Source organism: Orbicella franksi, chromosome 2 (assembly GCF_964199315.1).
Source record: "Orbicella franksi chromosome 2, jaOrbFran1.1, whole genome shotgun sequence".
NCBI classification, from domain to species: domain Eukaryota; kingdom Metazoa; phylum Cnidaria; class Anthozoa; order Scleractinia; family Merulinidae; genus Orbicella; species Orbicella franksi.
Genome location: NC_138146.1, coordinates 28,232,624 through 28,251,821, shown reverse-complemented (window position 1 = coordinate 28,251,821; position 19,198 = coordinate 28,232,624). Strand labels below are relative to the sequence as shown.

General features: G+C 39.2%; 4 protein-coding genes across 4 annotated transcripts in view; 1 reads left to right on the top strand and 3 right to left on the bottom strand.

Moving 5' to 3' along the window:
- LOC145479086 (uncharacterized) overlaps window positions 1–19,198 on the bottom strand; it is a 243,610-nt gene that overhangs the window by 133,773 nt on the left and 90,639 nt on the right. The window lies entirely within an intron of this gene.
- Window positions 1–19,198, top strand: part of LOC145479100 (uncharacterized) — a 76,592-nt gene that overhangs the window by 56,963 nt on the left and 431 nt on the right. Inside the window, exons 2-4 of the mRNA XM_081457359.1 lie at window positions 8,506–8,937; window positions 9,025–9,103; window positions 17,047–19,198. The exon at window positions 17,047–19,198 is cut by the window's right edge and continues 431 nt beyond it. Of these exons, the coding sequence (XP_081313485.1) occupies window positions 8,931–8,937; window positions 9,025–9,103; window positions 17,047–17,395 (435 nt within the window). The 5' untranslated portion in view covers window positions 8,506–8,930 and the 3' untranslated portion in view covers window positions 17,396–19,198. The remainder of the gene's footprint in view (window positions 1–8,505; window positions 8,938–9,024; window positions 9,104–17,046) is intronic.
- LOC145479088 (adenosine receptor A3-like) lies at window positions 55–2,919 on the bottom strand. Its single transcript, XM_081457343.1, has one exon. It carries the CDS (start codon window positions 1,485–1,487, stop codon window positions 510–512), a length of 978 nt encoding a protein of 325 aa, XP_081313469.1. The 5' UTR covers window positions 1,488–2,919; the 3' UTR covers window positions 55–509.
- LOC145479087 (adenosine receptor A1-like) lies at window positions 3,061–8,514 on the bottom strand. Its single transcript, XM_081457342.1, has 2 exons — window positions 6,377–8,514; window positions 3,061–5,881 (listed from the first exon to the last, which is right to left on the bottom strand). The coding sequence occupies exons 1-2, from the start codon at window positions 7,365–7,367 to the stop codon at window positions 5,853–5,855; spliced, it is 1,020 nt and encodes a 339-aa protein (XP_081313468.1). The 5' UTR covers window positions 7,368–8,514; the 3' UTR covers window positions 3,061–5,852.

Sequence of the window (19,198 nt, the reverse complement as noted above, 5' to 3'; positions counted from 1 at the left end):
GGAGACCCAGGAGCAGTCGCGGCGAAATGAAGTAGAACGCAGAAAGTCGGCGCCATAACAGTTTACAAGAAGGGGTGCCTTTGCCGCTGGTCTTGTCAATTTTTGCTCCGTGATGTCCTTTTATCCCAACTAACTGCCCCGTCCCTGTGTCTGTCCAGGAATATAACCAATCAAGTCATGATGGGTTTCCAAAGCCACCTTTTCCGCTCCAAGGCTTTGTCGGATAGACAGGCGACCCCGGGGACGAGAACGGAGTTGTTTTTATTTTTGTCCTTTTACTTGTTACCAAGCCCCACTCCGTTTCAAGAGAGATTTTTGTGAACGTACAAATGACAGTTTGTAATAGAAATACTAAAACGATAATAGGCCTTTTTTGATAAACCAAAGTTCTTACGTCTAATTTTAAAGGAAGAAAAACGAAAGAAAATCACCTCGAGGTGGAGAGATGTTTAAATTACTTCCCTTGTTTATTCGTCTTAGCCTAATTAGCGTATTTTGCTACAAATTAACTAAAGTCTCGTGTCGTACTCCTCCTGCTCCACATGTTCTGGTTGTTCGTGCGGAACCCTGTGGGGACTGTTTGATAACAAATGCTTGAGCGAGTTTCGAAATCTTGCCAAGCGCCACGAGTATAGAAGAGGATTCAACAAAGAAATAATATATATCAGAATTGATGAAAACCCGAGCCCTTTCATTAGTGACTCCAGGTTTGGGCGACATAACATGCATAAATATAGTATTGTCTCGATTAATAGCCATGGAGTGAAACAAACAACATTTGTGCACACTATGAGGGCTATGGCCTTGTTGAGATTTTTCTCTCTTTGATAAAAATGTCGGATTGGCACTGCCTCCGTTGAATTTTCGCTCCTCGTGGAATCCTTCAGAAAGTGACAGAGAATCGCGATATTCATGCAAATGACGGCAGAAACGGCTATGAGGACTTGCGCAGTGTATATTATGCTGAAAATAAGGAAGTGATCGGCAAGCGCAACGTGAAAAACTCCCAGAACCAAGGCGTAACCCCAAATAGCGCAAATCACGGTACAGACACGTCTGTTAGTCACTTTGACTCGATACTGCAGCGGTGCAAGCAATGCCAAAACTCTATCGATGGTCAATAACAGCACATGACCTACTGACACGCTTATCAAGATGGCGTTTAGAGACAGTGGCACACGCACGGAGAAAAGTGGTTCATCGCCAACGGCTGATGTCAGCGACCAATAAGAATGTAGAGGACACAGGATGGAACCCACCAAAAAGTCAGCAATGGCTAGTGACTGTAGTATGTAGCTGGAAGTGAACGAACGAAGGTTTCTTAAAGGGTCTTTCCATACAACAGAGATAATCAGTGTATTTCCAAAGACAATCATTGGGCACATTATAACCATGATGACACCCACAGACAGTGCTAAGGATTTATCCGTTTCCAAGAAGTTCCAGATTTCATGTGTCTTGTAGAAACTGGTGTTTTCCACTTGCATTTTGCGTTCCGTCGCCGGTTAATTAAGTGTTAGTAAAGCAACTCTCTGGGTGACTTAGCCACTGAAGTAGGTGTCTTGGAAATGTTTACTCGTCATCGAACCTAACATGTCTAACGATTCGTCGTAATCAAACCTTCACTTTGTTTTTGGAATTGATAAACAGTTTTCATATTCCATTAACCGTAACACAAATCCTGTGACATAAGTCTTGGTTTAGCGAACGAACATGTAGTCTCAGTTGGATTGCAACTTTTGGTGGGAAATTATCATAATCGGTTCAGCACAGATAACCAATGATACAGGAAGGCAAAGCAAACAATGGCTGAATGTCAAGTTTCAGAAGCTGTTCCTCGTGAGACTTGAAGACGCCTTTGTCTAATTATTACCTTTTTTACAAATTAAGATCATAGCAATTTTTAAGTCTCTTTTTCTGACACCTTAACAGTTTCTAATTCAAGAGGGAAATTCTGATCGCTATACTGGATGTCAAATTGTTTTAATGTTTGTAGTTTTGAGAAACTGATGGTTCATCAAAGTGTTTTCGTTTATCTGGGCAAAAATCGAGAGATAAGGTGCTGATCTCTCCTATGACGAGGAAGCTGATTCGCCATGATATTGCATTAGGCATCCTTCCAGCGGGGCAATCACCAACAATGTACCATGGCATCCTCCCTCTGGAAAAAAATTCGCGTAAAAATGTGTTTGGGTCTCTGCTAAACTGTAACGTGTTGGTACTTAAGTCATTTTGAGATATGCTGTGAATAATTTTTGTTTATCAAGGCTTAAAAGGAACCACAACCCAGCTAGCTTAGTAAATTCAAACTGGAAATTAAAACCAAGTAACTGCTCTAATGTAAATTAACGCGACACCTATTTCTACAACACTTCGGTTTTCATATTCTTGTCAGCCGTACAAAGTAAATATCAATTAAATATCGCGTTTATAACGCAAATCTGATCTTTTTAGCTCCGGTGTAGGACGCATGTTGCCACCCGTCACTTTTTTAAATTGTTCATTTGTTGACGTCACTAGAATGTTCTTCTGTGATTGGTTAACATTTTATTACCCATGTTGTTATAAAAGAAATATTTGAACAGGTGGGCCTAAATACTAATTACCAAAACTTTCTGCGGAAGAAGTTTTGATGAAAGCTCTCTCAAGTTCGTGCCAAGTGACAAGTTCAATAAAAGATATACTCAAACTAGAAAACTGCCCTTTCTCAGCACTAAGAAGAATTTTAAATGTAATGATGTCGCATCACGAATAATATACCCATTCGTACACAAGGCTGCAACGCCCAATACATTGGAAAGACTAGCATATGTCTATCGATTTTTAGTATAGATCTACTAGACTGCAAGCAGTCTCTCTTTTCCTCGAAAATCCGTGGGGAAGAACGCAAAACAAGTAAGCGTGCGTGCGTGACTGTGAGAGTGACGTGCGAGCGGCGATGCCGCGAGCCGCTAGTAGCGCGGGCGTTGGAAGACGAGCACTAGCGGCTCGCAGCATCGCCGCTCGTACGTCACGCTTGCATTCACGCTCGCACACTTACTTGTCTTGCGTTCTTCCCCACGGATTTTCGAGGAAAAGAGAGACTATTCGCAGTCTACAGATCTACTAGCGTTCCATCATCAATACCGTTCTCTTATGATCCCTTATTGGCTGCGCTAGCTACTTACTGCCTATTCTGTTTTAGTATAAATCTACTGTAGCGTTCTATCACGAATGCTGTTTTCTGATTGGCTACGATACTCACTATCTATTAAACAATTAGATTATGAGCTCGAGATTTCTATCACGCATAGAAATCGTGAGCGAAAACTTTGACAATATGTAAACTTTGACAATGTTATGACGAAATTTATCATCATGAAGAGGACAGACGCATAAAAAAACTGACTTCAATTTGTTTTTTACAATAACAAGACCCCAAAATAGTCAAATGCCGGGAATTAATGAGGGGAAAAGACGCCGTAAACTTGCCGTAAACAAAGATAAGTGAATTTGATTCAAAATGACGCGAACATTGTCAATTTCTCGCTTTTGGATTGGCTACTTAAAAAAGTCCATAAAATCTCACTGGTTAAAACGTTGACAGTTTGACAGCTGAAAGTTGAACTTGAAAGCTTGCATAAATTAAAATTCTATCCGTCTGTACTCTTACTGATGATAAAAATGAGCCAATCAGCGCGCGAGAAATTAGACAGTTATTGTAAAAAGAAATCTTGAGCTCATAATCTAATTGCTTAGGAGATCAACAGCAGATATTGAGTAGCTTAGCAGTGTGAGGTGGTTAATAAAATGATGGCCGTTTCTTTGGGTTTTCGAAGTGTCTGCGAAGAGGTCTTAGATAAGGTTTTGAACGTCTACTAGTTTTACACCAAAATAATTATACTATTCCAACTCTGCCATTTTCAAATCCCCCTTCCCCACAGTTATCTGTTAGCATCGTTAAATTGGAGCGGTTTTCATCGAGTTTCTTTAAACCAAAACTAAAGTAATTACACTGGTCAATCACGAATCACACGGACGATCCAATAAACCAATCGAAACCCCGAATGAGCTTATGTAGCTGATGCGCACAGACCTAAATCTTGGCGAGGTTGTTTATATATCAATCAACCATCATATCCCAGATTCTTGACTTTATTTATTGAATGGTTACGTCTTTTTTTTGACCACATGATGGTGAAAACCACCAAAATACATATCCGATGGAGCGGTCAAACTCTCCTTGACCACATCAGGGGGATGGACCAAGCCGAACGCTGTCGAAGAAGCCGTTAGAAAAAAAAAATGCAAGGGGAGAAAATCACGATATTGGCAGGGAGATGAAAAACGAATAAAAAGGAAAGAAAATGAGAACCTGTAACACAGAGATTTTATCACTTGGTTTGGTGATCGGATGAGAAGCGATACTTTCTTCGTGGTAAATGTAGTGTGAGAAATGTTAGCATTATTCCAACTGTCTATATTGCTGGTTGCAAAGAAAACACTTCTATGATACTCTAGAGAAAAGAATGTTTTGCTGTTGCCCCACCGGTGATGTGCTGACATTCTCGAAACCCCACCATGGAGATTTTGTTACACAAGCTGACTCAACCATATGCCATAAACATAGGCACGCAAGGTGTGCAAGAGTTATTTTTTTGTCGAGTGAAATGCTCTGGAAGTAGCCGCATTCAGTTGACTCTTAACGGTTATGATTAGGTTAATCCTACTAGTTTGTTTGGTTACGATGTACAGGAAAAAAAATTGTGATATCAAAGTAACAATTCGATTAGTGCCTTTGTTTATCAGAACTTCAATGGAACTGTTCTAGGCAAGGCGGCTAAACGTCGTGCAGCCTGTAATAAAAGGGAACTTAATAAACCACGACGACGACGGCAAAGAGAACGTCACCAAAAAAAGGTTTTTAACGAGTAGAACAATGGCTGTGCATGTGCGTTATAAATCTTTGTACATTTCGTAGCCGTCCTCGGCACAACAAGTACATGAAATGACCAAGTTTTGCGTAGTATGAGGAACGCGAGCGACGACGGCTAATTTTTCGTATTTCCATTTGGAATTAAACGCTGCCATTGTACAAATAGCCTGAGCACGTTTTTAGAGCCATTGGTGTTCTGAACAGATTTAGTAAATTATAAATTTATTTTTGACTAGGTGTCGTCCTCGGCGTCGCCGCCGTCCTTGCTTAAGCTCCCTAAAAGCTAATGGTAAACGGCAGATTGGTGTTGATTGTGGGTAATGGGGATGGGCACGTTTGATGGGACCATATAAACACTGGGCTCAAAGTCACTAAGGAGTTGCCATTACTTATACAGTTGATTTCATTTATTAGCTGTTATTTTGAATGTAGTCTCCCGGCTAACAGTAACTTGTGTTAGTTTTTTTAAAAAACAAATAAACGAACAAACAAACAAACAACTAAGATAAAACCGAACTATAAACTTATTTCCATCGTTTTCTCGTTTTCTATTTAGTGTAACAATACACACCTCTACCAATCGTTTTAAACTCCTTGTACATAACGTTGAGGTAATTTCTAAACTCGGAATTTTTTTATCATGTACTCTTAATTTTACGCAGGGCCCCTTTTTATACTAGCCTATGGCTGATGGGGCTACCCTGCCTAAATAAAGATGATTTGACTTGAACCACACTTCGATTATTTTTCGTAGTGAATAGACTACTGTTGGAACCCAGGTCGAGATGTTGATCAGTGTTGCAATCTCTTCAGTGCGTAGCAACATCCCAGTACCCAGATTGTAAACCTGTGTAATATCTCTTCCTTTTAAGTCAGTCTCCGTTTAAGTCTAGTTTTCCCAGCAAGCGCCTTTGTAGTTACTCGTTGAACAAAGCATTCATATTTCAAGACGCCCCTGGGCCTTAGCTAGGAAAAAAGAAAGTTATGACTGAGGCAATTTCCATGGCTAAATTTCAGTTCTTCTTAGGTATTTGGGATGTTTATGATGACTACAAAAGACAAAAACGAAAACAAAGTGACTGACGCTTGCCTGTTACTAGTTACGGTCCTAGCTGATTTCAAATCGTCCATTCCAGTTCGTTTACAGTGGAAAAACCTTACCAGGCGGTTACAACATTTGACTTTCGCTAAATTTATATGATTTAAATATGACCTCATAGTTAAGGACAGATCGCTGTGTCATTGTTCTTTTTGTATAAATAACATGGAAGAAAAACGTCATTACAAAGTCACGATTGTGCAAATTATAATATCGCATGAACTCTAGAATCACCTGTCAGCGTTATATTCGTACAGATAACTAGAAAGTATATTTAGCATATATTTCAAATTATATTAATTCGTTTTTGTACAATCTTAAACTACAAAATTGTTCTCAAAGTGGTGTGTTCAATGACTCACTTCTTACAGTGATCCTGGCTGTCTTATTTCTTCTTCCTTTCTGGGTAAACTTTCCCCCAAAATGCTTGAATGTCGCTCGAAATTTTGAAAACCTCCAGGAGTACACGAGTGGGTTAAGAGCAGAATTCGCGAACATAAGCACAGTCGCTACATTATAACAAACCATCAGCACGTTATAATGACTGTGGCAAGGTTTGCAAAAATATATCAAAGCTTGGGTTGCCATCCAAGGGGTAAAACAGCAGTCAAATGCAAAAACTACTGAAACAATTACTCTAAACACTTTCCTTTCCCGCTGATGCAACGACGCTACATTTGACTGAGAATTTTCCAGCGGGATCCTTTCTTTAGAATGTTTCATTAGGTGTCGTAATATCATAAGATATAAAACATAAATGGTTTCTGCAAACAAAAATATCACCACGATAGAGATTAACCATGTGATGACGAAATGTTGCTGTAGAATGCTTATCACCACTGCTTGAGAAATGCCACAAATCCATATCGAAGACGAGACCACCACAACCGTTCTTCTGGTAATTTTTGTTCGATATTTTAAGGGCGTTGCCAAAGCGAAATACCTGTCCACAGTCAGGAACAGTACGTGGCCAACAGATACTGTTAGAAAACCCTGCCTGAGTGTTAAAAAAATTAATTGGGAATGCCATGGGTCTGTTTCCGTAATTCCAACACGAAGATACCAAGAAGCTGCTCCTGGGATAACAAACAGTCCAACATTTAAATCGGCAATTGCTAGCGAGAGGAGAATCAAGTTGGTGGGTGATGTTTTCAGTATCTTTAACGGGTCTTTCCAGACAGCGGCGATCACCAGCGCGTTTCCCACCACTGTGATCATTGATAAGAGGACGTAAAAGATACCAAAAATTGTCGCCTGTCCGTGGGTTTCCTCTGTTAAATATCTTGTGAACTCGTCCATAACAATTTTAGCCGAAGCGTTCCAGAAATATTTATCACCGAACAGAGCTGCCATCTGACAATCTCTTATTGCTGAAGAAGAAGTCAGTATCTCGGTTGAAAAAAGTAAAATTCGTGATGGAAATAGAACGAATCTGTTTCTTCGACTTCTCTCAGTTGATTAGAAAGCAAGGTGCATTTATCACAAATCTATCAGATTAAGCACACAAGTTTGTTGACAATTAAACTACTCCTTTTTTGTACTCTAAAAGCTGTGCTCCACAACTAAAACGAAGCAAAACTCGGTTCTCTGAGCTTCGTCTGGCTCTCTTGTAAAAAGCTAGTTGCCCTTTTATAGTTACGCAGACTGACACTCTTTTTAGGAAGGTTGTAATGAACTTAGCGACTTGCAGGTGCCACAGAATGCAAATACCACAGAACACACAATGAGCTGTAAAATGTCATCAAAACTCATATATATGCAAATAATGTTAAAATTGACTTTCTATTTCGAAAATATAAATAAACTTTTATCTAAAAACTATAGAAACAGGAAACTGATGGGCAAGATAATTTAAAGTGTGTGTAAATCAGCGTGAGAACTGAAGGATGTTTTGCTAAAAACTACTATAAACGATGTGTGACGAAATAACATCAATTAATTTTATCTTAGGTTTATTTACTTGCTCCTCTCTCACTGAATAGAAATAATCAAGATCTTTGTAAGGTTTACTTTCCCTTTTTTTCCTGTGGTCATTGTGTTTCGTGTTGTGTTGATTAATTTTATGATAATCCACAGTAGACTGTATACCAAGTAATCATCTTCAGGACAAGCACTCAAACTCTTTTACTGAAAGATATAGTCATTATGCAAATGATCACGATGTTGCCCTCATGACATTTCAAGACGATGAACATGGAGATTTTTATGGACTAGTGGGCGTAGGCCACTGATAAGAACATGCCTACTAAGCTTTTTGTATACAGGAAAATGTTCAGAGGTTTTTAATTCAGTTGAAATACCAAGTAGACCCTATTACATAAAATCAGCAGTCGTTAAAAGGGAAGCGTTAACTTTCATTCTTTAATTTTCTTATTAATTTCACGAACGTGTTAATTCATAGTTCCCAGATTATTCGTAAAGGAAGGCCTCTCCTTATGAGCAACCGTGACCTGAAAATTTAATGTTAGGTTTATATGTGAGATGAATCAAGAGCAACAACAGCAACAGCAGCAGCAACAACAACAACAACAACAACAACAACAACAACAACAACAACAACAAACAAACAAAAAAGAACACGCGACACGATTTTGTGGACTAGAAAATTCAAGAAAGAAAACAAAACACGACGCCTCGTAAATTCTATTTCCATCCAGCCCAGCCGAGATCTCGCCATCGATCGGTCGCAACTGGAAAGACAGGGATCTCGGCAACTGGCCCTGTTGAAAACTTATATAGCGCCAGGAGCCATAATGGGAGGCCGCTACGCAAATTGTGATTATTCTTTGTTGTCGTTACACCACATACTTGCATCGTCGAGCGAAGTGCATTGTGGGAAGAGGAATGGGTTGGGACGCGAGGAGAGGCGGGAGTATAAGTTAATTAATGTGAAAGTTCTTTGGCTCAAACTTATTCATGATGGGTAATTTATAGGGTTAAAGCTAACTTTTCTTTGGGGTGTTTTACCAGGTTTTTTTCTCTGACCCTCTTCTTCTAAACTTCTCCACAGTCACGGATCTTCACGTCTGCCATTCGATACACCGACGAGTGAGCAGCAGTGCAGCTACTGTTGATACTCGAAATGCAAGGTAAGCTCTTGGGAATGAGTCTCCCAGTGTCTCGGTTGGCTTCGATATCAAAGAATACATGCAGTGGGGGTTTGTTCTCTTCCTCCTCTTCACCTTTCCCCTTGTCATTGGCTCTTAAGGTGGCCTACGAGTAAGTAAATTATACGTATGGTTTTGTAACTTAAAAAATAATTAATACACGTAGAGGGGCTGCACATTGAGTAACTTTGTTTGAAGTGAACATCTTTAGATATAATCAATATATCATTGACATTCAACAGAAATCATTAGGAAGGTCATGAGGGTAAAGGAAATGATCCCTCAAAGAAATTTGAATGAAATCGCAAATTCTCTTTCCTGAAACTGAAAACCCGTACCGAGTGTTCTGACATTACTGTACTCTTGATGGTTTGGTGAGCCAGTCTGGGTCTTGAACGTGAATACAAGGAAATTCTCAATCTTGGTTTGTCGTTTAGAGCGTTGAGAGCAAGCATCTTGGAGAAAGTGGAGAGAGGCATTTGAAAGAAATATAGAGAATACATTGAACGGATGTGATAAAAGGTTACTCGCAATAACAAGGCACTGTTACAGATCTGTTCGATGATGTTGTGTTGCCGGTGATACTCCTTGATCACACAATAACCATTGCACCTTTGGGATTATGGGCCACAACAGTCAGTGGATGAGTGTCTTCTTCAGTGAGGGTGTCTAACCACTCCAGGAAATCTCGTACACGATCTTCTCCTTCAAAGCGTACAGGATGATCATCATTTCCTTTTCGGCTATTAATAAGTTGGGAATGTGTCTGCTGATGTCTTGTAGTGGGAGTTTGTCCTCTTCTTCCTCTTCACCTATCCCTTTGTCATTAGCTGTTAGGCGGTGGCCTAAGAGTAACTAAATTATATGTATTTTGCAACCTAAAAAATAATACTAGAGGGGCTGCACTTTGAGCAACTTTATTTAAAGTGAATATCTTAAGATACAACCATTGACACTCCACAAAAATCATTAGGAAAGTCTTTAGGGTAAAGGAAATGATCCCTCCAAGAAATTTGAATGAAATAACAAATTCTCTCTCCTGAAACTGAAAACCTATACTCTTTGCTGGTTTGGTGAGCTGGTCTGGTCAGTGAATGTGATTACATGGAAATTTTTAAACCTGGTTAGCTAGTTAGATTGAGAAAGACTTGTAGAGTTTCAAAAAGTTTTAGACAGGTGGTATTTCATGGTTGGCTTGCACTCTATCAAGGTTGCCCCATGTCAAGGAAATGGTCAGTGGAAAATACTTTATGGTAGGAAAAGGCAGGGAATTTATTTTGAGTCAGGAAAAATTGACGTTTTGAAGAAAAGTTGGGGAAATTGGAATACTTAAACATGCCTTACCTGATACCACTGAAGGCTGGAGGAAGCATTTGGGGTCATTGATCTCAATGATGTTTTTCCTTGATGATGATGGAAAACTTTTGGAATGCTTATCAGCCTTAAAGAGTGGGTGGAAAGGAATGCTAAGGGGAGGATAGAAGCTGCTCCTACATCTGACATTTTGTATTTATTAGGTCAGGGAAATTACATTCTTGAAAGGGAAAGGTGAGGGAATTTTGCAAACTGATACATGTATCTGCGGCAACCATGTCTATGTTGCTAGTCAAGAACGTTTACTATCATATTGATAAGTCTTGGTGTAGGCACATTTACATTTAACACAACTTACTGTGCAGCAGATGTTTTGTGTTCTGCAGTTCCTGTCTTGTCTGTTGTTACGCAAATGAGTTCTATTGTTCTCTTGAGTTTTACATATAGGTAACTGATATTATTACATAACAAAAAAGATGATATTTACAACAAGAGGTATGTTCGGGCTCTGATAGCCACGTGCTGGGCTTCAATGTTGATAAAATAAGATGAAAATCTTGAAAAATATTTTAACAATTCTGAAAAAGACAATCCTTAAAAATGTTGGATAATGGTTGAAATATGTTAAAAAGAGCTATTTACATTACACAAAAAGGTGGCACCTAAGCTTGGCTTTAATGTTAAGTTAAAAATCTTAAAACTAATAATTTCAAAAAAGACAATCAATAACAATTTGATAAGAAGGCTAATCAGAGGAAATGAATCAAACTGTTCATGTTTTGGTTGAAGAATCATTAATAAACAATTTTCTATTCAATTTACTAAACATCGGAAAGTAATACAAAAAAGCATCTTTATTTTTGTTAGCCATTTCACAATGCTAAATTATCAGTAGTGTCTGTCTAACTTAAGGTATTACAGTTTATTTTTACTAGACAGTTAGTTTTCACGTTTGCTGTAAAGATGAGGTACGGCTTTTCATATTTACAACAAGTTTGTTATTTTGAGAAAGCTGAAAATCTACATTTCAATTTCTCGGTTAAGTCGTCGATGTTGTCCTTGTATTGAAAAATGTCCTCTTGAAGGAAGTTCGCCACAATTTGCGGAAACGCTGTTACTGAAAAGCGCTGGTCCTGTTTTTCCAGATGAAAATTAATGTTCATCTCAATATAACAATTCTTTAGAAGCATTACTCTGTTGCAATGTAGACAACAGACAATCTTAGACCCAGGATTTTCGCTAATTGTTTTTGCGGCAGTCTTTGTTGTTGCAGACTGGATAGACACTTGGATAAACGTTCATGATTTCTGGGCAGCACACCCAGTTTGCTTGGTTCTGTGATGGCTCAACATGGGAGATGTCCTGCTCTTGTACTTTGGTAATGTTGTGTTTACTGTGGTGGCAGGGCATTTTCTAAAATACTGTTTGAGCTTGCAGTTAGTGCCAGTGTAGAATGTTTTAGCTTCAATCTGCTGGATGTGGTTATCCCATACTGATAAATTAATAGTTACAGTAGGGTCAGTTATTTCAGTTTCTCGTACCATTTTATTTGCATGTTCTGGTTTGAGTGGGTCTCCAAGCCATTTAATGCAACCAGAGACAGTGAAATTTCCAGAGTTGTGGTGCTTAAGGATAGTATCTTCAGATGTTGGTGTCATTGGTTTCAGTGGTTTGAACAGAAACTGAATGATGTGCAGGTGCATCTTGAATAGCTGTACCCTTGTTCAGCAACACCATGTTGCTTGGTGCCACTTGGAGGTTGGATAGTGTTATTGGTTGCTGGGTTTGTAATTTATCTAAATTGTCGCTTGTATGACTCTCCCCTTTGGATCATAACTCTCACAGACTGAGATTCATCATTTGCAGTTTGTAGTCATATGTCAAAGTACAAGTTTTTGGAGTTTTTACTTTGCTAGACTTCTTGAACTTCTTGAATGTATCCAAAGCAATCTGTTGAAGAAAAAATATTTTCTGAAAATAGATAAAATTAAGCACCAAAATTTAATGACTTGTGCAATATTATATTGCTTGCAGTAGTTTTATTACAGTGTAAATAATTTACCATGGTACAGTTAACTTAAATATTAATTAATCTATTTCAAGGGATTACAATATTTATGTTTTCCCTGGGAAGAATGGGAGATGTCATCCTTGTTGTTTAGATTGGTCATATTTGTCTTTTACTACTAGTTTATGGTTGAGACTGTTTACTTGAGATGGGCATTAGCAATAGTAGAAATTAACAGTAAGGTATAATTAGTAGTATTAATACATCACATAATAGAGAAAAACTTACTTATTGTTGAGCTTGACAGAGGAGTTTATGTTGGGGATTTAGGGATCCCATATTTAGCCCTTTTTGTGAGACTTGGGCTGGCAGAATTATCCATCTTTTAAATGAGAATTGAATGATTTGTAAGTGACCTTAATGACACTGAAAACATGTTAACAGAAAACTGTATTCATACAATTTATATTTCCTAACTTTTAGTGTACAAGTTTTGTAGGTAATATTTACTTATTTTGTATGGCAGACATTGTAAAAGATGTGAATGGACTTTTAATGCAAGTTGTTTGTAATTATGCAAAGTCTTTTCTCCCAAAATGTTCAGCCTAACTTCTTCTAACAGTCTGAATTTATAATTTGACGTTTTTTATTGACTGGAGTCTTTGAAAGCTCATTGGTTCAATTACAAGATCAGTACGTTTTCGTACTCTTGGCAAGCCAACATAAGCTAGTCCTGCAACATTTTCAGAAGGGCCTAGGTTATGGACCAAGTAAGTTTTAATGGCAGCTGTTGTCTTTCAAGATTTGCTCCATTTGTATCATTTATATGAGATGTTACTGGAAAATGGGCACATAATTTGGCATATTTTTACAAAAGCTTGGACCTATGTAATCTTCCTTAGGAAACTGTACAATAACAGCTATTGGTAGCATGGGTGGCCCTTGATTTTGTGCAAAAATTATGTGCTTTACAGTTCCTATTGTTCCAGTGCAAAGTCCAACGCTAGTCCAAAGGTTCCTTGTTAACATAACCGTAGCATTTCTGGCTAAATATATAGTTGGTTCTCAGCCACCCATGTCCTCTGCACTAATATACTTTGCTTTAGGGTTGGTGTGATATGCATTGATCTGTACAATGGGTTCTGCAAGTTGTTTTAGTCTTGTAAAAGTTATCTGTTGCAACTTTTTCATTTCCAAATGACAATTTTACAGCAGAGGTTTCAAATTCTGTGATGTTGTTGACATTCTGAGGTGTTCTTGACAAAGCAAATGCCAGTCTTCAAGACTTGAATTTCCAACTTCTTGCCTTTGTTTGAAGGTCGCGAAACTGTTGCTGTGCAACGTGGCGATATGTTCCACCAACAGTTAACCATTTCGCCTCATCTGGGTCGCGGAGCCATCAATAGTCTGACAGTCACGATTTCTTGTGCTTCTTTGCTGCATGTACATTTCTGAAAAGTAAGTTTAAGCTAACGGGATAGATTAGCAGGTTTTTTTCTGGATGAGCTTTTGCTTGGTGAAAACGTTTTACACCGCTATGCGTTGTTCTGTTCTGGAGATACGAAATTGTCTCCGCGCTGTAACTTGTACAGCCATCTATGAATTTAGCTGAGCTCAGAACATTCTGAGCGTCCAAAGTTTGTTTGTGTTCAGTGCACTATTCACAAACCATACCTTTTGGGGAATCGTGTAACCATGGACGCCCAGCTTGCCATTTTATGTTGTTGTTGTTCTTCTTTTGTTGTACTTTGGTCCTCTCGCATTTGCAACAGGCCCGGGTAGATTTTGCCTTGTGACCTCCTTTTTCTCACTAACATGAGACACGCCTTGAAAATATTTCTACATTTCCGAAATGGAGCAATAAACGAACGGCTAGCAGCACCGCTAGAATCATTTGGAGTACAACCACAAATGAGGAAGGCCGATGTATTTTGAGGAAGGTAAATGAGGAAGGCCGATGTATTTTTCCTTCAGTGACAAATTATACTTAAAGACCTTAAACCCAAAGATAACAATATTGAAGGCACTTGCTTTAGTTTTCAAAACAGTTTTATTAATGAATCTTCGCGAATTTATTCATTTCTTAGTAAGCAAACATCCTTGTTCCTCTCGTGCACCATTTTCAGTGCATTGATCAACCAGAGGTCAGCAGTACCACTTCATAGCGGAGCTCCGGCGGCACAAAGGGCCGCCAAGCGGAGCCCCATACTCATAGGAAAGAAAAGAAAACCCATGAATGGATTTTCCCATGGTTATAATGGCTAGCGGTGTCTTGTGAGCGCGTACGCACGACGGCGGCGACGGCGGAGTTACCCAAGATGGTGGCTATACTCCAGCTAAAAGGTTGAAAGAGATATGCAGCCTTGGTTTATAACGTCCTTAGAACCAATTGAAAGGCTGACCGGACGGCTGAAAAGGGTAAATTTAATGCCCAATATTTCGGTTAGACAGTACTAACCTTCTTCAGGAGCTAAACTGAAGCTAAGTAGATATGGATAAAACGGTTACAAAATTTTAAATAATACTTAATGAAATATGTGACATGATTAGTCGACAAAAATAGAAAAAAAGGAAACGTGTACTAAAGCGGATACATAAAAAATAGATTAAATTTAACCCAGAAGGTTCAAGGGTCTTGCCCTTGGAGATCAGGAATGTTTCTCTTGCCTTGCGAATAGCGTCCTTATTTGAGTTGATGAGTTCGAGAGGAACGAGTTCTATGTTGTCCATAGAATGGGCAGGAAGGGTAAAGTGATCTGAAACGGCGGTGGGTTGATTAATGTGTCGTTGTATGATGTTTTTTTCGATTGCGCGTCTGTACTCACCAAAGCTGTCGCTGAGATGACGTTTACTCTCGCCTATGTATTGAACGTTGCATTTGTTGCACTGTATCATATAAACGAGATTGGAAGAAGAGCTGGTGATGTGATGTCGTATACGTCTTTGTTCGTCGGTAGAGAAAAAATTGTAAGACGTGGTTCCCGGTGTTATGAAAGGAGACGTTTTGCACCTATTTCTGTGACAACGGAAAGCTCCCGGGGCCGGGGGGGAGGTTGTCTGCAATGTTTGGCCCTGACCATTATGTCACGTAGGGTTTTGCAACGGCGGTATGATATACGAGGAGGAGAAGAAAATGTTGCTAGGCATCGCTGTGAAGAGCTAAGAATGTTAAGGTTGCTGGAAATGACTTGACGTATTTTCGGTAGGGCGGGATTAAATGTTACCACAAATGGAATTCTGTGGGACTCTTTTTTGATGGATGTTTCGAGTGCTCTACTGCGAGGAATTTGACGTACTTTTTCTATTGCGTCTTTAACGAAGCGGTGTTTATATCCTCTCTTAAGGACATTGCCTACTTTTGTTAGTGCGCACACGTTTTGCGCATCACGCAAGCCATGGTTTAAGCGCCACGTGCGCGTTGGGGTTGACATTGACGCAGTCAACTACGCTATCGAATAAGCGACTAAGGCCCGGTTCATACGTCGCATTTCTGCCGAGTCGAATTCAATTCAATTAAGTGCGGCAGAAATACGACTGCTGATTTATACGTCGAATTTCTGCCGAATTTAATTCGTTAAATTGATACATCCGTGTATGTCGGTCAGCGGGAAAATTTTACAAAGGGTACGTAACTATCCATTATGGCGGACCAAGATACTCAACGGAGGCTTTTTATTTTACAAAAAATTATTGAAGGAAGGCGAAGGAGGAGGCTGACAATGCAACAGTATATGCTGCATTGTCTTCAGCAAAAGCATAGGTCAATAATTCAACTTTTGCTGTTGATTGTGCTCATTTTGTCCCGTGAAAATGCAACACGAGTTTACCGATCCTGTCGCCGACTGCCAAGAAGTACAGGTTGGCGGGACATTGTTTGGCACCAGTACTCGGATGCTAAGTTTAAAAAGTTGTCCAGAGTACCAAGAGCAACGTTCCTGTTTATTCTCAGTCGTATCGAAGATGACCTAGAACGAGAGACAGTCACTGAAGAACCTATATCAACAGCTTTCCGGTTAGCAATCTGTTTGTACCGCCTTGATAGAGGCGACTATTACTACACCATTGCGGAGATGACTGGTCTGGGGGTGTCAACCGTATGCGGTGTAGTTAGTGAAGTGTGTAGGGCAATTGTTGATAATTTATGGAAAGACTGCGTGCAACAACATTTCCCAACAAGTGAAGCACAGTACAAGGAGAAGGTTTTAGACATTGAGCAATTGTGGCAGTTTCCATATGCCTGGGGCGCAATCGATGGATATCATTTACCTTTAAAGTGTCTTGCTGGTGGTGCAGAATCGCGAAAAGAATACCATAACTTTAAAAGCTTTTATTCGATTATACTTATGGCTATTGTTGATGCTAAATATAGATTCATTTGGGCTAGTTGTGGGTTCCCAGGGAATTCTCATAATTTTTCAGTCTACTGAACGTTGGGAAGATATTGCAGAGAGAGAGAGATAATACCTAGTCTAGGTAGAAATGTTAATGGAGTAACTGTCTCACCTGTTATCCAGGGAGACTCTGCTTTTTTTATTTAGAACATGGTTATGAAACCATTTATAAATGCTGTACTTACTCCCCAACAACGGTTTTTCAACTATAGGTTAAGTAGAGGGCGAATGGTGACAGAAGGAGCATACGGGCAACTTAAAGGCAGGTGGAGAAGTCTTCTTGGAAAATGTGAAAGCAGACCAGAGGAGGTCAAATTGACTTCATTAGCCTGCATTGTTCTCCATAATGTTTGTCTTGACAGAGGTGACCCTATTTCAAAAAAGCTTGATCTGACAAGAGATCCTTCCACAGGAGAATTAAGGGATAGACCAACAATACGAAGACTTCTACAAATGAGGAACTGCCCAAAGATAAGGGACACTTGCCCACAGACAACCCGCATTCGAAATGCTCTTGTAGAAAAGTTTTGGAGAGAGCAAGAGGGACATGGGTTATGTTAGATTTTTCTTGCCGATATAAAGTTGTTCAAAACATTTTAACCCCAGAATTGCTCAATTAGGATAGTTAATTATGTTTGGACACCAAAAAAGCCTTTTTTTGTTCATCTTGAGTCTGTCTCTTGATCATTGTTATTTACACTGATTACCTGTTAAAGGATTTAACGCTGTTCTTCCTCGGCAGTCATCCGTTGTTTTTATTTGGCCGAGGCTTTTTTAAAGTAATTAATGACATCAAGTTTTTGTTTTGGTTTGATAGCAGCAAAGTTATGGGATCTCTCAAATTTGAGATATTTACTTGGAGCAAACCTTGCCAGCCTTCAGCTTTCATGTTATTGAGGGAAATAGTTTACGTTTTTTTGTTATCTCAACTAATGTTACAATGTTGAATGGTTGTAACAAATTTATTCCATTTTCATATCCCCTTAGTAATGGACCGGGAGGCGCGGTGGCCTCATGGTTAGTGCGCTCGTCTCCGGATCGAGCTGTCCGGGTTCGAGCCCTGGCCGGGGACATTGTGTTGTTTTCTTGGGCAAGACACTTTACTCTCACAGTGCCTCTCTCCACTCAGGTGTATAAATGGGTACCGGCGAACTTAATGCTGGGGGTAACCCTGCGATGGACTAGCATCCCATCCTGGGGGGAGTAGAAATACTCCCAGTCGCTTCATGCTACAGAAACCGGGATAAGCTCCGGCCTGATGGGCCACTTGGCTCGCATGCAGACTTTTAATAATGGACCATATTGGTATTCTCGGTATTGGATTGGAACTCGTGAGCCTGTTGCAAGCTAGTTCCAGTCCAATACGTCGAATGCAAATGCGGCCTATTTACTTATACCTTTGTAATGAAGAAGGTTTTTTTGAAAAATGTCAAGGGGCAACAAAGAAAAATGTTCATTGTTTTCACTCCCAAGTAATTTGACAGCATCTGAAGATTAATCTTACTGACTGCATGATAGTAAATAGTAGCTATGGTAATTATTGCCATTGCCAAATAATATTTTGATAAATGCATGTTGGTTGTTATGTCATTTTGCAATTTTAATGTCATTTTACTGGGTCCCTGGGAGGGGGGGAGGGATATTACAGATTTTGTGACGGGAAGGTACAATTTAGAACAAATTAATACTTAAGATAATCCCTAGGGCTTCAGGCAAAACCCAAATGAATTCCCTGTTCTAGAATTAAGCCCCCAAAACATCCTATTCTGAGGTTTTACATCATCTTTGTGAACATCCTGAAAAATCCCTCTGATTGTTTTAATCAAAAAATCCTGAAGTCATGAATTTGAAACTCCCCCAAATCAGTTTTATTTTTAAACACCTTGCCATTTAAATCTGAAGTGATGAGTCCCTCCATCCCACCTCTGGGTGCATTTCTCATTGTATACATACATCTTAACAATGGCACAATATAAATAATTTCAAGACATATGACATATGCAAAGAGAGAGCATGCATAAAACACTACAATTTGAGTGGGCATTGCACTGGTAACAGCAAGGCACCTTTTTAATTTATAAATATTAGTATAAAACAATGGTACAAAGTAACTGTTCTTCGGTTAAACAAGTCTGTAAAAGGCAATTCAGTAATAAAAACATTCTTCTGTTTCACTTGGCTATAACATAAGCTTCTGGTATATATTACTTTCTGAAATATCAAGTTGCGAAAATGCAAAATACAGGGCTTGGCCATTATGCCATTGTAACCTACTTCAAAATCTATCCCTCAACAAATCATTAAAGAAAGTTATGTTTTACAAACCAAATGATAGGAGGAAACAAGAAAAATAAATTGTCTTGT

Excerpts from the sequence above, each read along its gene's own strand:
- LOC145479088 (XM_081457343.1), bottom strand. The coding sequence starts at position 1,487 with ATGCAAGTGGAAAACACCAGTTTCTACAAGACACATGAAATCTGGAAC.
- LOC145479087 (XM_081457342.1), bottom strand. The coding sequence starts at position 7,367 with ATGGCAGCTCTGTTCGGTGATAAATATTTCTGGAACGCTTCGGCTAAA. Across the intron at positions 5,882-6,376 it reads AGCCAGGATCACTGTAAGAA|CTAAGGCCCAGGGGCGTCTT; the intron begins GTGAGTCATTGA and ends CTTTTTTCCTAG.